Source organism: Typopeltis vanoorti, chromosome 26 (genome assembly GCF_054136105.1).
Source record: "Typopeltis vanoorti isolate ZY-2024b chromosome 26, IOZ_Tvanoo_1.0, whole genome shotgun sequence".
In the NCBI taxonomy this organism is placed as follows: domain Eukaryota; kingdom Metazoa; phylum Arthropoda; class Arachnida; order Uropygi; family Thelyphonidae; genus Typopeltis; species Typopeltis vanoorti.
In genome coordinates this window covers 31463791-31486313 of record NC_143574.1, presented here as the reverse complement: position 1 = coordinate 31486313, position 22523 = coordinate 31463791, and the positions used below count along the sequence as shown (strand labels likewise).

Genomic DNA, 22523 nt, shown 5'->3' with positions numbered 1-22523 from the left:
TAAGGCGAGGTATGATAGATACTGTATGAATGTCGAATAGTTGTAATGAATATGATTTTGGGCCTCACTCGATGAGTCTAATGACTCCCTGGAGTTGCCCGTAATAATAAAAGGAGGCATGGAGATGTGTGTTCAGTGATAAGAAGTACAAGCAGAATGGGTAGGTGAAGGGAGCTCAGTGACTTTGAACATGGACTAGTTATTGGTTGCCACATCAGTAAGAAATCTGTCAGAGATATTTCAACTCTCCTCAAGTTGACCAAGTCAACAGTCAGTGATGTGATTGTGAAGTGGAAACGTGAAGGCACAACAAAACCACAGTTGGGTAGGCCGAGTTAAATGACAGACAGGGACCATCGAGCATTGAAGAAGGTGGTTGGTGGAAATCGCCAGACATAGAGTGAAACAATCACCCAGGAGTTCCATAGTGCAACTAATGTCCAGCCAGCACCATGACTGTGCATTAAGAGGAATGGGGTTCCATGGTCGAGCAGCTGCCCATAAACCAAACATTTCTCCTGTGAATGCTAAGCGCTGCCTGCAGTAGTGTAAAGAGCAACACCAATGGACAACTGGAAATGTGTTATTTGGAGTGAAGAATCACACTTTACCATGTGGCAGTCTGATTGGAGGGTCTGGGTGTGGCAAATGCCTGGAGAAAGATTCCTGCAAGTGTGTGTAGTATCAACAGTGAAATTTGGAGGTGGTGTTACAGTGTGGGGGTATTTTGTATGGAATGAAATGGACTTGGCCCTCTTATAACACTACACAGAAATCTAAATGTGGATGGGTAAAATAATATTTTGATCCATAGTGTACTGTCAATGGTAGAAGATCAATTCAGTGATGACTATTGTCTGTATCAGCATGACAGTGCTGCCTGTCATAAAGCAAGTTCTGTGAGAGAATAGTTTGTGGACAATAACATTCCAAGATTGGACTGGCCAGCTCAGAGCCCTGACCTGAATCCTATAGAACATCTTTGGGATAAATTAGAAAACAGACTTCGCTCCAGACCCCAACAACCCACATCACGAACTGCTCTGGCTACAGCACTTCAGGAAGAATGGGCTGCCATTCCTCCAGACATGTTCAGACACCTGGTAGAAAGTCTCCCCAACAGAGTTAGAGCTGTCATAGAAGCAAAGGGTGAACCTACCCCCATATTAATGTCCACTACTAGAAAATGTATCACAGGGAAAGTCTGATTACAGTTTCGAGTAGGTAAAATGGAGAAGGGTAGGGTATACTTGAGTTTTTCACTTGGTTAGACTATAATAAGCTTAGTTTAATCCTTTATCCAAGTGTGAGCAAACAAAGTTTGCGCCTGAAAGTATCTTCAGGACTGGGGTAAGGTAGTACAACACCGGGCAACTTGTTGCAAAGGTGGAGAAAGATCTCATCACTCCTATCTCAGTATCTCCCATAATGCAAAGCACATCTCCTTGTGGATATGTGTAATGCTATGCATTAAGGCAAGGGCCACTACCCATACCAGTTTCGACCTTTATTGAGGTCTCATCAGTGGGAGCCAGGCCCTGTAGTGGAGACACCAAGGCAGAAGCAATGAGAGGTCATCCCAACCTATAAGAGTTGCCAAAGGGTGTACAACCTTATTATTAAATTACTCCGGATTCAGAGAAAGATGTTGAGAGTTTGTTTTTCACTTGGTTAGACTATAATAAGTTTAGTTTAATCCTTTATCCAAGTGTGAGCAAACAAAGTTTGTGCCTGAAAGTATCTTCAGGACTGGGGTAAGGTAGTACAACACCGTTTGCATTATGGGAAATACTGAGATAGGAGTGATGAGAGCTTTCTCCACCTTTGCAACAGTGTTGTACTACCCTACCCCAGTCCTGAAGATACTTTCAAGTGCAAACTTTGTTTGCTCACACTTGGATAAAGGATTAAACTAAACTTATTGTAGGGTATACTTCTTTGAGAAACATCCTTATAGGTTGCACCATTCAACTGATTTTAACAAAATTATTAATAGGAATAAAGTTATTTCTTTTGTTTATGCTCCTTTGAGAATTTCACTGCAGTTAGACAAAAAATAAAGGGGGGATTCGAAGGGATGCATCATTTAAGATTTTGACCAAATTTGGAATCCATTTAAATTTTACATTAAACTGCACTGGTAATTTCAGTGCAGTTTGAACAAAATGGAAGGTTGAGCTGTAAAGGAAGGAGAAGAAAATAAAACATCAGACATTCACTATAGGTCATGTCATTCAACAAATTTATCAATTATTTTACCTACACCTTAAATTTTTTTTTCTTTTTAATGAGCCAATCACAGAAACAGGAGTTTGGCTGTAATTTAAAAGCAATTACTTGGCAGACATTATCATTTTAGCTGTTTGAGAATGTTGTTCTCCTTTGAAATTCAAGCGATACCATAACAATGGCAACAACATCACTAATTATATATAAAAATTACTGTAAGTAAAGTAGTTGCTTCTAAATTGTTGCTAACCTCTTGCTATCTTGGTACTTCACACACATTTTTTTTTTTTTTTTTTTTTTTTGTATATATGAGAGGATGTTTTTTGTAAAAGATTTGCTAATATGCATCTTTATTTTGGTAGCTTAATATAGAATTCTTACAGCTTTTTTTTTTTTTTTTAAATCTTGGATTCCCTTATACAGCATATATATATTGATAGTGTTATTACCCATCTGCTCTTCTGAAGATCAGATAACATTTTAATTGATTATTTATTTCCACACATACCCTAATGATTATTTAAGTAAGCACAAATGCAGATTGAGCACTGGTTGGCAAATTTTTTCTAGGACGAGCTGGATAGTAAATATAGGCTTCTCAGGCCAAGAAGTAAAGTCAAGTGTCTCATCATCATCATGTTTAAGGAAATTGACAACATGGACTAGATAATAACAAAAAAAAATTAATTAATATTTCCTATATTTTGCCAAAGTTAAATTGGCATCTTCAGAAATTAATACACTAGTATTAAACATGTGCATGCAGGCACACTTCAATAACAACAGTTTGTTGGGTATTTTTTTGGCTGTTGGGCTGTATGTCTGCCGATGAGGGTTTCCAATATGAGAGGCAGTTTGATATAGCCATATTTGTTTTTGGGATAGTTGGTAAGAGCTGCAGCAGAATCAAGGAAAAGCTTCTTAATTTAAATTGATTCAGTGGTGTAAGGTGGCTTTTTTTTTTCCAATGGATCCTGAGCCAGGTATCCTGGGCATGGTCTGCTAATCCTGTTGCTCTAATATATGAATGTTGGCTATCCTATCTGTTTAACTCTGGCAAAATATAGAAAGTAATATTAATTAAATATTTTTAGTTTTATTATCTAGTCTGTTTGTTCAATTTCCTTAAACAACATAATGCTGGAGAATCTATATAAGCCTAAACACCAGGATTGAGAGTATCATGTTACTTATATATAAAACAATACTTATGCAGTTTTTTTTATTAACAAAATACACAATTATACAAATAGTTTTTTAGGAAATTAGTGAGAAGCATGGAATTCTTTTCTTTTTTTTTTTAATCAGATAAGGTTATCTGTAACAAGATTTTATATACTTCAGCTTTGAAAATGTCTTTTAACACAGTGAATATTGTTACAAATATATACCAATATTCACCTATATAAACTCGTGATGTGCATCTAAGAAATCTGTGACCTTCAAAATGCTGTCAAGTTTGCACTGAGTGCAACATATGCAAGCATTTGGGCATGATTCCATCATGATATTCATTTAAAAACCATCCTTAGCTTGTGGGTTCTAATTTGACAGAATTAAGCTTTTCTGTCAGCATACACAAAGCAACCTAGTTAAATCAAACATAACATAACCACACTTACAATTTCCATAGGTGAACCCTCATTCTCTACTTTCTTGCCATGTACTGAAAAGTCTATAGTGTCAATCCTATAAAACCCCTTTAATAACTTATATGCTTTTATCATGTCTCCTCTTTTCTTCTTATCAGCTAGTTTTTCAAGCTCATAGCCTAGACCTTCAATCTACTCTTAGGAAGCATTCCATAAGCCTGCCACAATCACTGTCACACATCTCTGGATCCTCTCCACTTAATCTACACAGAACCTGGGTGACCAGATCGGCACACAGTGGTCCAGTTATGGCCTTATTAAAGCCTTAACATTAACCACAACCACCATTCCTGAGATTTTGATTGGTCTATAATTTGCTACTTCTGTCTTGGAGCCTCCTTTATGCAGTTGGACTATTTTTCCTTCTTTCCACTCCATTGGCACTATCCCAATGGAAGCATAAATTAAACAGCTTGGTGAAAGGAGCTGATAATTCTCTTGCACTTTCTCATAATACATTTGCCAATATCTCATCTATCTCTTCAGCTTGTCATAATCACCTGTTTTGTAAATCCTTCATATATCCCTTCTTAACAGAAAATTCTGCATGTCTGGCAATCTCCCAAGTCAAGACTACATGATTACTTCTCCCAAACAGAGGAAGCATAGCTTGATTGGTCAAGTTCTCTGTATGACCAGATCCGAGTACTCTTGAACCCCATGTCTCCCTCCATTGTATGCTGTCTCAGGTAATTATCTCTCAGCATCTGTATAAATTCCATTTCTTACCATTCTTGTGACCATTTCTCCTTCTGCTCTATGTACTCATAGTTGAGATCCCCATAATTACTTGACTTACATTCATCATGCTAATTTTCCAATGCATGTCATCTACACTCTTCCTTGTATTCCCCACCAGGATTATAACAGGAACCAATTACATACTTCATCCTATTAGCCTCTATCTCACACCAGATGGCCTCAAATGAATTTCCCTCTGCATTCCTATCCTCTTGATCTACTTCTGCTCTTTTTTGCTTTAATTCCTCTTCTGTCATTAGCAAAATCCCTCCTCTTATCCTGTTCCTTCTTTCCTCTCTGAAGATACTGTATTCTTTGCATTAGATTCTATGACTATATCATCCTTGGTCAACCGGATTTCACTAATGCTTATGACTCTTAGCCAACTGAAGCCAACCAATATCAAAAAAAAACTACTCTCCCTTATTACATAAACTTCAATATCCCCTTCATCCCCTAACTTCCCTTGATAAGCTCACTAAAGTTAAGAACTTGTGCTACATTTAGCACCATGTGATTATTCTCCAACTTACTAACTTCTAGGTTGCCTGGACCAATACTTACCAGTTTTTCCCCTAAACATTCTAGTTTCCCATGCATGTTGCACTTTAATGGAGTAATTTACAGCACAAAAATATAAATATAAAAGATTTTTTTTGTATATACAGCACAAATTTACAAATTTACAGCACAAAAATATAAATATAAAAGATTTTTTTTGTATATATGAGAGGATGTTTTTTGTAAAAGATTTGCTAATATGCATTTTTATTTTGGTAGCTTAATATAGAATTCTTACAGCTTTTTTTTTTTTTTTTAAATCTTGGATTCCCTTATACAGCATATATATATTGATAGTGTTATTACCCATCTGCTCTTCTGAAGATCAGATAACATTTTAATTGATTATTTGATTAATTGATAATGTTAAACAATTGGTTTAACACTATTAAACCAATTGTTTAATGATTCTTCTCTGTCATCATCATCATCATCATCATGCATATCAAGGATTTAGGCCTAGTTTGTGGCCTGTTCTGGTCTTAGAAGTCATCGTTGAATTGTTTAAGAGGACGTCCTGGTTTTCTTTTTCCTAATGGAGAGATTCCTCTCTGTGCTGTAAATTATTCCATTAAAGTGTAAATTATTCCAAAAAAAAAAACACCTAAACTTAAATACTCCTTTCATTCCAGCTTCCCTGACTCTCACTGAACAACATTTTTTGAAGACTCCTGACCCTTATATAAGTCATTCCTTCTATCAAACTCACTCCACACCATTCCTCCTGCATAGCTCTACATCTCAGTTCACCTCTACCTCTGTTGCTGTAGCAATTTTTACTTTCTCAACCTTGTTTTACATGTATTAGTAGCTTTCATATCTTCTCACATACCATATTTGTCACCTGCTAAATCATTTGTACCAACCAAAATAAACTTTTTTTCACCTTCACTGCTGCATCCTTACAGGATCACTAACATCCTAAATCTCGGCACCAGGAAAACACTGTTTTGTCACTTGTTGCTCAAGCTTTCTTATCAATGAATCACCATACAAAATTCAATCTTTATTTTAATGCTTTTGCACTTTCATACTCTGCTTTGTTTCTCTTTGCATCTCCCCCTACCATCCATCAAGCGTTTTTCCAACCACTATGTCACATTTTGTTTTCTGGAGAACTCCACGTGAATGCACTATCTTTTCCATTATCTTGTCATTCTCTTCATTTTCCACCATTTCATTCTTGCAGTCATTCATGCCAGAATCAACATCAGCCTCTCCATTCACAATTGCATTTTCACACATTTCATCTTTCAACTCACTGCTATCATTCCTACTCTCCTCACACTTCTGGCATTTTCTCTTGAAACACTTATGACAAACCCACTCTCCAGTTTCATTCTTTTCCATAAATCTCGTTCTACAAAGTCCGTACATTTCGCACATGCTGTAGTAAACAAAATCACACATTCTGAAATCACTCGCCCTCGTTTTCTATGCCATACAATACAGCATATAATATAATAAACAAAAAAGCTTAGAAAATCACAAAATTAAGCACACTACCCTTACAATTAGTCCTAGCATGCATAAAGGCCTCATATGAGGACATCATTTTTAACATATACAGGGCACAAATTTAGCAAAATTAATGAATTCATGGTAATACTGTAAGATTAAATGGTACTGTATCATCATTATAATTTTTTATAAATGAATATAAAAATTCATGCATAAGAAGGTTAATCAACATCATCATCAACAATAACCATGGGTCCAATGCCCGTAGGTGTCTGATGCCATCTTGATACGATTCTTCCATTGCATTCTATTTTGTGCAAGGTGACTCAGTTTGTGTATAGTTTCCACACCATTTGGCAATGTCATCATCCCATTCTCTGTTTGGTCTTCCTTTTTTTTTGTTCTTTCCTTCAATCATCCCAAACAGCAGCACTTTGATTTTCCTCTCATCATTCATTCTGCATGTATGGCCAAAGAGACATAGTTTCCTTTTGATTACATAAAGCATAAGTATAGTGGGACCTACCACTATACTTATGCTTTATGCTAATTATTTTATTCTGGTTTGTTACCAGCAGTAAAAACTTAGACAGTGTTTTACACGCTGTCTAAGTTTTTACTGCTGGCAACTAACTGTTGTCTAAGTCTGCACGGTTAGCCTAGTGGCTGTGCGCTTTGCAACCATATGCCTGGGGAAGGAGTGTCCTAGGTTCAATTCCCATCGGTGATATGAGGAGCTGAAGGATCTTCCTCAGCCATAGCCAAGTTAGCCGGTCTTGGGCATGAACAGTAGGTTTTTTTCCCCAGTTTATCGTGGGGTTTTTCATCCCACAAAGCAGGCAAACTGACCTTGAGGACTCAACACTACAGGACATAGGATACACCGGGATATAGGGCTGACCACCTTATCCTGTGAACGGTTTGAGATTTGATGATTAATAAACCTTTGTCATCGCAAGGTAAAAGAGGGTATAAAGAAGATGAGATGAACTGTTGCCTAATTGGTATTTGTAGACTCACTCAACAGAATTCAATCAATCACAAACTGTTCAACTTGTAGAAGTTCATTCATCTGTCAAACTCACTCCATGCATCCGGAAACTCACAGCTGTGGGTGCATGGAGTGAGTTTGACAGAATTGACTCGTTTGCTATCACGGCCCTCCTTCTCAATTCTGTTAAGATAGACTCACTATCTTATCTCTCTCTCTTTCTCCCCTTCCCTCTTTTTGCTACTTTCAGTACTCTTTCATCCCACCCCCTCATACAATACTTGTCTCCTTTCAAATCATTCATTCCAACCAAAGTAATTAACTCTTTCACTTTGCCCTTCTGCATTCTAATAGCTTTGCTAAAATCATTAATCTTTGTATCTGGGAAACGTGATTTCATCACTCTCTTGTCAAGCAAGGCTCTTTTAATGGAATCATCATACAAAACTCCTTACTTTTCCTTTCTCGCTTAGTCAAGCATTCTTTTCTCACACCTTTTCTGCATTTGTTATCAAATGCTAATAAAATACACAGATGGGATGGTCCCCTTAGTTAACAGTATCACCATCTGCATTTTTAAAAGAAAGAATCAACAGAACCCAATAGTACCGTCTTTTCCAACTCACCAATGCAGGAGTGACCCAGGGCTCCCCTTAATCTCTGTACTAAACATGAATGACCTACTCTCAATCACTGCTGATCCTATCCACATGCCGATGGTTTTCCTACTCTTTAGAAAAACCATTTTATCCTCAGATATCTGAAGCTTCAAAATCATCTGCAACCCTAAAACACTGATCTCCATACCATCTTTCAATAGAACAAGGATAACTGGTCACCTTCAATGCCACCAATACAGTATTACCTTTTCTTTTGTAGAAGGGATCTTAGCTTCCCTTATCCTCATTAATACAGGGATTACCAGACAGAATGATCTCTCTCCATGGAATGACATTTACCTCCAGCCTCTCTTGGTATAAATACATCACATCAATAGCTTCCTCTGCCTCAAAAAAAACTAGGCATTCTATTCTGCTCAAGATGGGTATTTTACACCCACCTAGCTACTAACCTTATAAGAAATCTCAAATCTACCCATTCAAAATTGTACACTTCTTGGAAAGAAGTCAGTGGATGCCCCATGGGCAAGGTGCATCATGCCATGCAACAAGTCGTGTTTGTAGCCAGTATAAATTGGAGGAATATGATTCTCCCAAGTCGGTGCAACTGCATCCAGGTGAAATGGCTACGAGAAGGGAAGTGACAGAGTTTGAGAGAGGCATTGTGATAGGATGCCATTTTATAAGCCTATCTGTTTGGCAAATTGTGTCATCCCAGGTCAACAATCAGTGATATCATACTGACATGGAAGCACAAGGAGTCGACTGCAAGTGCTACCCACAATGGATGACTCGCCGAATGTGACCATAGGGTGCTACAAAGGATACGTAAAAAATGCCATTTACATATCCTTATTTACATATATTTGTCGGACAACATGTTGAATGTTAAGTTCTGGGCACTGACTGGAACATGAATCTATACAAAAACATTCAGAGCCAAGACTTGCAACATGGGTTTTCATGGTAGGACCACAGTATGCAAGCCCTACATTACCCAAACCAACATGCTACACCCGCTACCAAACAGATGAACAGGTGTGGTGGATGCCTAGTTGGACGTCTTACTGGAGCGTGACCCCAAATATGAAATTCAGAGGCAACAGTGTGATGGTATGGTTCTGTGTTTCCTGATTTAGCTTCAGACCTCTGATTGTGGCGCCATGAACACTGGACTCAGAGATGAACATTCTGGACAGTGCACTGCATCAAAAGGCTGCTGCTGTAACTGCAGAGGCATAACTAGAGGAGGGTGGAGGAAGCGGTCCACCCTGGGCAGCACTTTGAATCTTTTTGAACTTTTGCAGTTAATTCTAAAATACAGTCTCCAGAACTCAGTTCCAAATATTGTAATGCTACTGCGAATTTTCCTCCCAATTGCTGTAAGTGTTGCTAGTTGTGAGAGGAGTTTTTCTAAATTAAAATTGATTAAGAATTACCTACTTTACTATGAAATAGACTTTGCCAATGTCATCGATTTTGCTAACAGAAAAGCAAGCAAAATAACATTTTAGAATGTTGAAATTAAAGTTTTATTTCGAAAATAAAGTGTTTTAATTTATTTCCCCTATATGTCGTTTTCACTTATGTATTGAGAGGGGCGGCAAACTCAGGGACTGCCCTGGGTGGCAAAAGAACTGCCCACTCAGTCTCCAAAAGCTAGAAAGGGTTAAAAAAAAAAAAAAAAAAAAGGCCTTGCCTACTCCCTAAAAAGGATTAAAAGGTGTTAGCTTATTATTATTTATGTATATATATGTAATATGCCCACATAGTCTGTGTATTTCTGTTATGGAGAGAATCAACAATCTCTTTCAGACCACTTTAAAAAAGAGAAAACCAGAATCATTTAAAAGTACGCAGTCTGAAAATAGTGAACCAGAACTGTTTAAAGTGTTTGAAATAAGAAGAGAGAAATCTATCAGTCCAGAGAAGATAATTCCTGAGTCACCTGCATCAGATTCAACTCAAGACAATGAATTACATAAATTACTTCAAAAAAGATTACAGAAAAATAAAGAAGGTAAATATAAAGCATATCCATATGCTCTTAATTATATTTGAAGTGTTGTATGCTACATTAGTTAATCTACTCTAATTGTTTTATATGGATATCCTATATAGGTATTTTATTAATTTGGAAATTCCAAGTAAATTAACATTTTAATAAGTAATATTTAATGATTATTAAAATGCTATAATTATTACTATCATATTGATAACCTGTATAACATGACAAATTTGTATGCCTCTTACCAAGTCAGAGCCTTATAGCTTATATAGTTAAGATTTGTTTTGTTAATCAGAAGCTTGAGATGCAGTAGACCATTTGTTTTACCACCACTTCCTATCCTTCTCACCCATCCTAGGATGGGTTGAGCCCCCCCCCCAATCCAGGGGGGGGGGCTTTGACGAATTAATGCATCCGGTTCGTCACTCCTCTCCTATCCTCCCCCTAAGGGCAGTATTCATGATTGTAATATGTATATGTTCATGGGGGTTGGTTTGTCTGCTTGCAGAAGGAAAAACCCCATATAAACTGTGGAGAAAAACCTGCTGTCCATGTCCAAGACTGGCTAACTTGGCTATGTCTGTAAAAGATCCTTAAGCTCCTCACATCGATGACAGGAATCAAACCCAGAAGACTCCTTTCCCAGGTTTATGGTTGCGAAGCGCATAGCCACTAGGCTAACTGCACGGCCTACTCACTTCACAAACCCCAATTTTATTACTGTGAAATACTACCACAGAAGGGAAATAATCAGAATATGTATCATTCAGTGGTAATTCTACTGGCTGGCTGAGACTATAGCATATACCTACTATGAATGATTTCTAATAACTGTAGTTTATTTTTTTATTCAATAATCAAGGTTTGCACTACAAAATGCTATGCATCAGGAAGAATATTCAGGATGTGCAGTGCTCATCCACAGAATAGCAATATCACAGATATTATATTTTTGCATTTATTTCCATTAAAGACTCCCCTAATTGTTTCCAGGCTTTGTGTGATTCCTATAAATAAATACAATATAGTAATGCTTCGTGAAGAGCTTTTCGACACATAAACATTGCATCGCGTGAATAGCCCGAGAGTGCAATCACAAATACATACACCTTTGAGCCCTTTGAAAAGATGTACAGATGGTGCAGCAGATCAAATTCTTAGCATTCCAATGGTTTTAAACCACTCAGAAGGCAATGCAGGTTGAGACAATAGCACCTAGTGGCTGTGATTAGTTGTGTGAACCAATCGAATCGAATGCCATTTAGTCATGAGTTGCTGTTTTTGTTTTCTGAGTTTCATCTGTTTTACGTCACTTTTGCGTGAAGTTTGAACTGACATGGTAGGCAAGTTTATATATATAACTTTCGATAAATTTATAACTTTTTTTTTGTCCATATTTACAATGGGAAACAGTGCTGATGATCTAATGAATTTCCCCATTTTTCTGCCAGAGTCCTCAATTGCAGATTGTATGACTGTATTTGAAAGAGGTAAGCTTCGTCTTCTTCTTCCAAATTTACTAAGCACAAAGATGCAAAAACTGAGTACAATCGGGTCTCTTTTATGCGGTAGGTACATTCCACAGAAAACTGCATATAAAAAATCGCACAAAAAAGGCCTAACTTACATTGAAAAATTAGAGATGCGTTCTGTAATTTTCTAAAACTGCATAAAACTGAAGCAATGAATTAAAATAAACCTAAAATTGCATTAAAAAAAAGTTTATGAAAATTCAGGAAAATAAGAATGCCTAAGTCTGTTTTAAAGCTTTATTCATTTAATTTTATTGAAGAGTAACTTTTTTTTTAGTCATCAGAATTATCATTGCTATTAGACAATATTCGGCAACTTTTGCGAACTGGTGCAAAATCACTTTCATCACCAAAAGAGATAGTCAGTGTATCAGATCTGTATGATAAAGGCAATGGTTATTCACAAACGGAATTAGCTTCACCCTCGTTCTGTGCTGATTTTTTTCTTCTGACAATGTAATCAGTGATTAAACTTTGCAATGATGATTTCACTAATTTTTTATACAGCTCGCGATATCCAGACATACAGTTCTTCACCTCGCGTTGGAATTTAAAGGCTCGTTTAGAATTTGTGTCATTAACAAGAAAATGATTTTCCAATTTATTGCACAGTTCAAGACCTCGAATTATATTAGCAGTGAGGGGGACAGGTTTTTCTTCCACTTAACTATCGTTTTCTGGATCTTCGACGATATCTAAAGTTAATCGATATCCAATATTATCATTACTTAAGGCATTATTATTATTTGACACCTCCAGGGAGTCCAAAGACTCATCGAGGGAGGGCACCTGCTCTACAACTCTCCACCACTTAACTTCATCCACAAACTGCCTCATCTACACCAACGCCATCTACTGTCCACCATCACCACTACTATTTCCACAGACAATTGCAAACATCCATGCCCACGTCAGGATTCGAACCCCGCAGCCCTTTGGGCTGGAGAGCGGATACGCTAACCACTCGGCCAACCAGACTGGCAAAATTATCCACAAGCAATTCGCCTACATTGTTCTGGCTAAATGTATCAAAACCTTCCCCACAAATTTCATGTGCCAAAGTAATGATTTCAACTGATAATATAGATGTTTGCATGGTTGCAACACATCCACTGTGGTTGCAACACATCCACAAACTTTAAATGCCTGCTTTCCAGCAGGCATTTAAAGTTTGTGGTCTTATTTCAGCGATAGCAGATGCAACATGATTTAAGCAGTCCAAAATAGAAAATTTTTTACAAACGTCAGTTACTCTTAATGATTAATTTTCTAGTTTATCCAATATAAATTGAAAAGTGTGCTTAACGTAGTATTTTTTAAAAGTAGCAATTATGCCTTGATCTAATGGCTGAATAATGCTTGTTGTATTGGATGGAAAAAACACTACCTGCACATTTGGATGTTCTAAATGCAGATGACGTGGTGCATTGTCAACAATTAATAAAACTTTAAAATCGAGAGCTTTTTGCTTCATATATGTTTCCACTTCTGATACAGAGCAATTATTGAACCATTCAGTAAATACAGTAGTTGTTACTCAGGCCTTTGTATTAGCCATCCAATGTACCGGCAGCTGTTTTAGATCTTTGCCTTTTAGAGCACTTGGTCTTAGAAATCAATTTACTAGGACGGGTTTCAACATTCAATCTCCTGATGTATTGCTACAAAGTAACAACGTTACTAGATCTTTAATTGCTTTAAACCTATTTGCTTTTTTTCTCAGACTTTGCAATATAAGTTCGACTAGGCATTTTCTTCCAAAACAATCCTGTTTCGTCAGTGTTAAACACTTGATCGGGATAATATCCACCATCTTCAATAATTTTGGCTAACTTTTCTTGAAAATTTTTGGCTGCTTCATCTGCTGTTGCAACTTCGACTGTAATCTTCGCGTTATGAAGTGCATTCCTTTTTAAAAACCTGGTTAACCATCCTTTGCTAGCTGAAAATTCTTTATCAGCCTGGGAAACGGAAATAGACAGCTCCAATTGCTTCATCTGTTCATAAAACCGAAAAGCTTGTTATTTATTTTTTAAATAACCACTTATAAGAATTCTTCTTTGAGTTAATACTTCAATCCAATTTATGAGAGCTCGTTCCGTGTTTTCTAATAAGCATCTCTTGAGTATGATGATAATATGGCACTTAGTTTTGTGCCAGAAATGACAGATTTTCTTATTGTGACTTCATTCTTTTTAATTGCTCTTATAGTAGATTCGCCTAAATTAAAATGTTTACCTATCGCCGTAGATCCCTATCTTTATGCTAAGCGATCTAAAATTGCAATTTTCATTTGCAAAGAAATTGCTTTTCTTTGGTGTTTTTTTTTCTCCATTGGGCCAAATTAAATCTTTAAAATAACAATTAGCAAAATTTAGACTTTCGATAATAAAAAGACAAACACTCACATGCAAAATTAAACTTCACGAACATTCACTGCTTACGCGTTATCACATTATGCCAGAATGTGCTGCAACACGCTGTTCATTATTTACAACGCCGATGAACGAATTTATTATTATTATTATTATTACGGGTATCTCCATAGAGTCAGTAGACTCATCGTGGGAGACCCAAACTAGCAAAACAATATCTGTCATATCTCTTCTTGAATTCGTTTACAGACGAAGAGCTCACAACTAAGTCAGGCAATGAATTCCACTCGTTCACCACCCTCCAGGCAAAAAACCTTGCTCTGACACCTTTGTTAACCACACTCTTCTTTAATTTCCAGAGATGACCTCTTGTTCTTCCATCACTATCACACAGCTGAAACATTTCCCCTGCATCAATCCTATAAAAACCTTTTAGTAATTTGAATGTTTCTATCATATCCCCTCTTCTTCGCCTATCAACCAATCTCTGCAATCCACAAGCTCTCAATCTATCAATGTAGGGAGCATTTTTTATATCACTCACCAACTTGGTCACTCTTCTCTGAACCCTCTCCACAGCCTCCTCATCTCCAAGGAATCCAGGTGACCAGACCTGAGCACAGTAATCCAAATGTGGAAGTATCAATGCTTTATAAAGGGGAATAATAACCTCTTTATCTCTGGATGTCAGTGTGTTCCTCAACAACCAAGTAATCCTATTGGTCAACAACACACGAAATCACGTGCTTTATAGGTAAAATTTTCCAACTGTTATACAAGCAAAATAGATACCACTTTAAAAACTACGATGATCATAAAAGAGAAGTTAATTATTCTGCCGTTTAATAATAAACAACTCATCCCACAATACAGATTGTTTACCCCAGGGTTTCCCAAACTGTGTTCCGCGGAAGGTGAATAAGTGTTCCTCGAGAAGTTATCCTGGAATTTGTCATTTTAGTTTTCTAAGCATTTTCATTAATAAATATGTTATAGTGGAAATATTCTGAGGAGAATAACATTCGTGAATATGTCAAAGTTCAGATCCAGAACGTCTAAATAACATCTGTGTAGCAAACATTATTGACCAAGCCGTGTATTTTTAAATGTGAAAGTATTCATGAATTATCGTTAATTTTCACACACTGAAACCTTTCAACATTCAGGAAAGAGAATACCACTGTTTATGACTGGTCATAAAAATTGCCTGCAAGCTGATTACAACAATGTTGACGGTTATTCATGACTTAATTTTTTAACAGTATTAAACGCCAAACAATTTAATCAAAAGATGTTTTATTAACTGCTTGTATTTTGCTGAATTTCAAATGAGCATCATCAGAGCATAACACACTTGTACACGTGACAGTGAGTAAGTAAAACAATAAAATTGCAGCATACAAAAGATCTATCTAAAGTCCTATTTCTGGTGCCCTCTAATGTTGGGAAAAAAAAATCATTACAGCTATGTGGGAGTTGCTATTAGGATGACAGTCTCCCAAATTTTTGACAAATTAATGCAACCATACTTGTTCGGGTTAGGAAAATTCTTCAAAGCCATTGCTGTCTCAAAAAATAATCTTTCAGATCTGTAACAACTTTTAAATAGCACATTAGTTTTCTTCCATCTAATCCTGTGTGAAGGAGTGTCCAAAGCGTGGTCTGCCAGTCCTTACTTGCCATAGTAAAAAATAGCGAATGTATTTTTTATGTTCTTCCAGGTTAACTGATCTTCCTGTTTGTCCATAGTAGGCCAAGTCACAGTCACAGGAAATTTCAAACACTCCTGGGTGTGCAAAAGGGTGAAGTTTATCCTTAGGCGAGCAGATCAATTGCTAGTTTTACATGCAGTTTGAAAGTGGTTTTATCTATTTTGTAGGGATTGTAGCCATTGGCTAAGAATGTATGGCACAGATATTTGAGTTCTGTGGTCAGAGCTGTATCATTAGAACAAATGGCTCTGGCTTTGTGTTCATGTTTTTAAAATGCCATACTGTTGGAGTGGATGATGATGTGATTGTTTATGTAGGTATCTTCCTGTGTGTTGGCTTTCTGTAAATGGAAAAAGATAGTGATCTACCTGAAAGGCAGGTGACTAAAGATAGTGATACGAATCCACAGCCCTTTTGGCTGCGGGTTCGTATCCCACGGTGGTTGTGGATATTTGTGATTGTCTGTGAAAATACTAGTGGTGGTGGTGGTGGACGGTAGATGGCGTTGGTGGGTAAGGTTGAGTGGTGGAAATGGAGAGTTGTAGAGTAAGTTCCCTCCCTGGAGGTGTTTAATAATTAATATATATATATATTCATTTTGCTTTTCATATATTGAGAGCTTTCTGTGTCCAATGACTATTATAAGCAGCTGTTAAACATATGTTAAGACAAATGTGTTTAGTTAGTTGCTATGTTTACTGCTACAATAAAAATGTTCTGTTTGCATACATGCAGCATAGTCTGCAGAACAATGTTTTTCCATTAAGTGCATTGTTCGAGTTGTCTCTAATTACACTAATTGTTCCTAAATATAGTACACAGGTGTTAAACATCTGTTTACTATTTAGTGACAAACAAAGCTACTTATTTTTGTTGTTTGTGCAATATAGCATCTTTTGAGGTTGGAAAGTTTTTTTTTAACAGTATAGGGACATTTTTATTCAGGAATAGATAAATTTTTACATCTGTGTATTATAAGTTGTTGATCTACAATAAAATACTAGTATGGGTGAGATATCTATTATTGATAAGATAGAAGAGCTGCTGACACTAAATAATAATAAATAAATAAAATTTATGAATGTAGGATTCCAGAAAGTGTGGATAATTCTGATGATTGAATATTATGTATTGTATTATTGTGTAAAATGTATGTGCTATGATCCATCGAGTCATTTCCGACTCCTGGCAACTCCATGAACATACACTCTCCATTCCAATCTGTCCCTGACCATTTCTTTCAGAACTTCCAAGCGCACTCCTGTTGCTTCTTTAACTCCATCCAGGGCTGGGCCAACCTGAGGGTGCACTGCGCCTGGGCAGCAACATTGATAGGGCAGCATTTTATGTACCTAATACCTAATTTGGATTACAATGAAGTATTAGGGGTGGCCGATAAAAAGTTTGCACCTGGGTGGCAAATACCCTTGGTGTGCCCTTGACTCCATCCAGCCATCTAATTCTTGGTCTTCCTCTTCTCCTGTTTCCATCAACTTTAGCAAGCATCATCTTCTTCTCCAATCTGTCATTTGCTCGCATAATATGTCCGAAGTATGACAATTTTTGCTTGATGATCATAGCTTCAAGGGAGCAATCTGGCTTTATTCTCTCTATCACTGATTTATTGGTTTGCTTTGCAGTTCATGGTATTCTTAGTAAGCGTCTCCAAACCCATAATTCAAATGCATCTATCTTCCTTCTTTCACTCTTTCTCAGGGTCCAACTTTCACAACAGCACCACAGGGAATACCATTGCTTTTACAATTCTGATTTTTGTTGCGAGACTGATATCTTTATCTTTAAAGATCTTGCTTAAATTTGTCATTGCTTTTTTTCCGAGTAATAATCTTCTTCTAACTTCTTTGGTACAATAACCATCTTTATCAATTCGAGATCCTAGGAACACAAAATTGTTAACTGCTTCCATTTTCTCCCCATCTACTTCAAAATCATTAAGTTCACATGTTGCCATAACTTTTGTCTTTTTGAGGTTAAGTTTAAGACCATATTTAGCACTTTCTTCTTTAACTTTCATAATAAGTTTCTTCAAATCTTCTTTGCATTCTGCTAGCAAGGTGGTAACATCTGCATACCTCAAATTATTAATGTTTTTTCCACCAATTTTAATTCCAACTGAAGACTCCTCCAGCCCTGCCATTCTTAAAATGTATTTTCACTGAACAAGTTAAACAGGTACAGAGATAAAATACATACTTGTCGCACCCCTTTACCTATTGTGAAATACTCAGTTTCACAATATCTGTTCAGACAGTAGCTTCTTGTTCATAATAAAGATTCCTCTGAAGGATAATGAAATGCTCTGGGATTCCCATTGTTCTTAACACATTCTGCAGTTTCACATGATCTACAGAGTCAAAAAAAGCCTTGCTATAGTCAAGGAAACAAAAGTAGGTATTCTTGTGATATTCCTGTGCTCTTTCTATTATCCATCTCACATTGGCAATTTGATCTCTTGTTCCTCTGGCATTTCTCTCTTCATGAATGGTTTCAGTCTTTTCTGAATGATCTTAAGTAAGACTTTACTTGCATGAGAAATCAGTGATATAGTTCTGTAATTTTTGCACTCCCTTGCATCGCCTTTCTTCAATAAAGTATATAAACTGATTTTTTTCCACTCCCTAGGCCATGGTTGTGATCCAAATTTGCTGACATAGAGCGTTAAAATTTTAACTGCCTCTTCTCCCAGGGTTTTGAGAAGCTCAATGGGTATTCCATCTCCTCCTGGTGCTTTCTTACTGGATATCTGTTGCAGTACCCACCTCGCTTCAATCTTCAGTGGCACTCGCTCCTGTGTATAATCCTGCTCATCAAATTTCTCAGTAATGTTGGAGTCCTTTCTGTAAAGGGCTTCTGTATACTCTTTCAATCTTTCTTTGATGTCTGCAGCTTCTGTAAGATATCCTTTGTGTTTACTTTTCAATATTGTCACCTTGGCACTAAACGTCCTCCCTGTTAGTAAAATGTATACTGAGTCTCATTAAACAAAAGAAAATTCTTACAAAATGAAGCAAAATATACATTAACCAGAGAAATGCACATAACATGCACAACAAATTTTACCAGATGATTTGCTGCTCCATCAAACCACATATATTCCAGCCATGCCTAAAGGAATCACCTGATCAACATTATTTAATTCATTAGATTAGTCTCTCCCTATAGTTTTTAAAACTACTAAATGTATTAATGGCTGTTTATTATTGGTTAGTTATTTATACTTTGCAAACAAATCTTTTTCTCTCCTTCTAAGTTTTTTTTTTAATCATGCCATCATAAAGTCACTTATTAATGTCTAGACTATAGGATCGCATGCTATTCACTCTACCCCAGCAACCTATAGGACACACATATCATAAGTGTTAATTATTAATAATTCATTTGCCATTAATGAAAGTATTTCTACTCACACTTATTCTCTCCTTTACATTTCCCATGGCTTATAAATTATGGTTTATATTTACACCTTTTGAGTAATTCAAATATACCAACCAAATAGAGCGTTCTCTTTTATTATGTGGAATTACCGTGCTGGCAAGTATGACAAGCTTAGGAGATTGCTTGGATCAGTGCCATGGCATGTACAACTGCAAGGGCTGGATGTCGATAGAGCATGGGAAGTGGTCAAGGAGCATTTACAGGAGGTTATGGCTGATTGTATACCTAGGGTCCAAATAGTAAAACAAGTTGGGGATTAAATGGATGGATAACACCATTAAGCTTGAGCTGCAAAAAAGGAAGCAACTGTGGAGGGAATTTAAAGAAAGAGGTGACCTGCAGGCACACGGACGGTATAAAGTGCAGGCCAGAAGGGTAACGAATGTGGTAAAAAAAAAAAAAAAAAAAAAGCAAAAGAGGATTATGAAAGAAAACTAGCTATGCAAGCTAAAGAGAATCCCAAACAGTTCTTTCAATATGCTGCAATCAAAAAAAAAACTGTACACGGCAAAATGATTTTAAGGAATGACGATGGTAAGGTGGTCACTGAATCAGTCGATATAGTGGAGTTACTGAGCAAGCACTCTGCAAAAGTATATCATCCAGGTGGTGACATTGAAAAAATGAAGGAACCATTAGTTTATACAGGAATTGTGATGAATGAAGTGGAGGTAAATAGTCTATTACAGAACCTTAATGTGAATACATCTGTGGGATTTGATAGTATACCAGCATGGGTCTTGCGTGAAGCGGCTAAAGAATTATCAGTGCCCTTGACTATGTTGTTTAATCTGAGTCTTGGGTCTGGTTTAGTCCCGAAGGTGTGGAAAGAGCGGAAAATAGTTCCACTGCATAAAGGAGGATCCAAGACTACGGTTGCAAATTACCGACCGATCAGCATATCAGGAGTCGTTGTCAAGGGAAAATACAGGAATGGATTGATGAAAATGAGATACTGTACGGGGGACAGCATGGCTTTGTGAAGGGTAGATCATGCCTCAGTAACTTGCTCAAGTTTTATAACACAATGACGGCTGAACTGGATAAGGGTAATGGGCTTACAGTGATACTGCTGGACCTGGCTAAGGCATTTGACAGGATACCACATGGAATTCTAATCCGTAAACTACAACATATGGGAATGGATATAGGGTTGGTGAGATGGATGGGTGGGTGGATGGAGAGATATCAAAGAGTAGTTTATTCAGGAGTAGTCCAAAAGATGGCCTGTGACTAGTGGTGTGCTGCAGGGTTCTGTTCTTGGATCACTGCTGTTTAATTTGTTCATTAAAGATATAGGGAAGAATCTAAGAGGAACAGTTCATTTGTTCGCTGATGATGCAAAGTTGGGTAGGGAAATAGTGAATGCAGAGGATGTCAAAATCTTGCAGGACGACTTGGATAGATTGGAGTTCTGGACTAAGGAGAGTGGATGTCAATTTAATGTGACAAAATGTAAGGTTATGCATTTTGGGGTGAAAAGATTAGTAGCAGTATACCACATTGGTGTAACTGTACTCCAGGAGATGATGAGTCCAGGGACTTGGGAGTGTTGGTTGAAATTTACGGACACATTGCAAAAGTAGCTAAATCAGCTCATCAACTCACTTGGTTGTTGAAAAATACCTTGACGAGGAGCAACAAGCAAGTTATTATACCTCTGTACCGAACCTTGATAAGACCTCATCTCGACAACTGTGCCCAGATTTGGTCACTTAGGTTCCTTCTTGATGGGGAGGAAGTGGAGAGGATCCAGAGGCGAGTGACTAAGATGATAGCAGATCTATGGAATGAACCATATGAGAACAGGTTGAAGATTTGTGGGTTGCAGAAATTAGTTGATAGGTGGAAAAGGGGATATATGATTGAGACATTCAAATTGCTAAAGGGTTTGTATAGAATTAATTCGGAGGATATTTTTGAGATCAGGACTGGTGGTGGGAGAACTAGGGGACACCTATGGAAGCTGGGCAAGAGTGTGGTTAGCAGGGGTGTTAGAGCTTGGGTTCTTTACTTTTAGAGTGGTAAATGAGTGGGATAAGCTGCCGGAGTCCAGAGTCTGTTGTGGGTGCTATGATGGTGAGTGAGTTACAGGCAAGGTATGATAGTTACTGTGAGAATGTCGTATAGTTGTGTGGACATGATGTTTAGGGCCTCCCTGGAGTTGCCCGTAATAATAATAATAATTATTGCTTTCTAATATATCTTGAAACAAACACATTGTCCCCCATTCTACAGAGATCTAGTTACAATTAATTGATAAATTAAAGTATTCAAAGTTATCCTACAATTAATTGATAAATTAAAGTATTCAAAGTTATCCTACAATTAATTGCATTTGACCAATTAAGATGAGTGCCAATGTGCTTTGCACTCTTCAAACATTCATACATTGATAAAAATGCAATCATATGGTCAAATTGATGTGAATTTTGCAGCGCAGTTTGCATAAGCCACATACACGATTGTACATCCAACTGAAATGGACATGCAACACCACTTCTATATACATGTTTAAAAAAAAAATGCTGTAAAGAGAACTTCATAGGTATGAAAGGGAATTAGACTGTCTTGCTCTCCATTTATTATTAATTTAATTTAAAATCATTTACAGTACAGTGCATATTTGTGCCTTCATAAATGTTTGAAAACAGGAAAAGTGAATTTCAGAATACAGTAGAAATCATAGATTCCTCCCCCATCTTTACGTTGCAAAAACTTATTGAGGCTTTTGGAAAAATTGATTCTGCTCTAAGAAATTTGGAAACTGATGATCAAAATTTGTAGAGCTTGAAGGTCTTAATATGGCAGTTAAGAATGTCTTGTCTGATGGAAAAAGCTCAGGAAAAACATATAGACATTTTTATTATAAGCTCTGAAACAGGAAATCCTTGACATTTTTTACTTTTGCATAATTATATAAATTTTTTTTAACCATTTCATTATTTAAAGTTCCATGTATATCTCTGTGAATATCATTTGCTACCATAGCATTAGACTGACTGCAAAAACACTGTTATAAGGTCAATTCTAGTTATGCCTGAAGGTACTTTTTCTAGGCTTTTCAGCTGGTTCCCTAGTTAATCTTCGACAGACAAATGATATTCTATTCCAAAGAAAGCAGATGGAATGAAAGAAAAATTGGTTTTGTAGGTTTGAAGTGCAATAAATGGATGTAACCAGCA

At 36.9% G+C, this 22523-nt stretch overlaps 1 protein-coding gene across 1 annotated transcript in view; it reads left to right on the top strand.

Annotated features, from left to right (window-relative positions):
• The window catches only part of LOC150092461 (shootin-1-like), a 253303-nt gene that overhangs the window by 215710 nt on the left and 15070 nt on the right, over nucleotides 1-22523 (top strand). The window contains exon 15 of the mRNA XM_090414949.1: nucleotides 10071-10275. Within this exon, the coding sequence (XP_090271075.1) occupies nucleotides 10071-10275 (205 nt within the window). The remainder of the gene's footprint in view (nucleotides 1-10070; nucleotides 10276-22523) is intronic.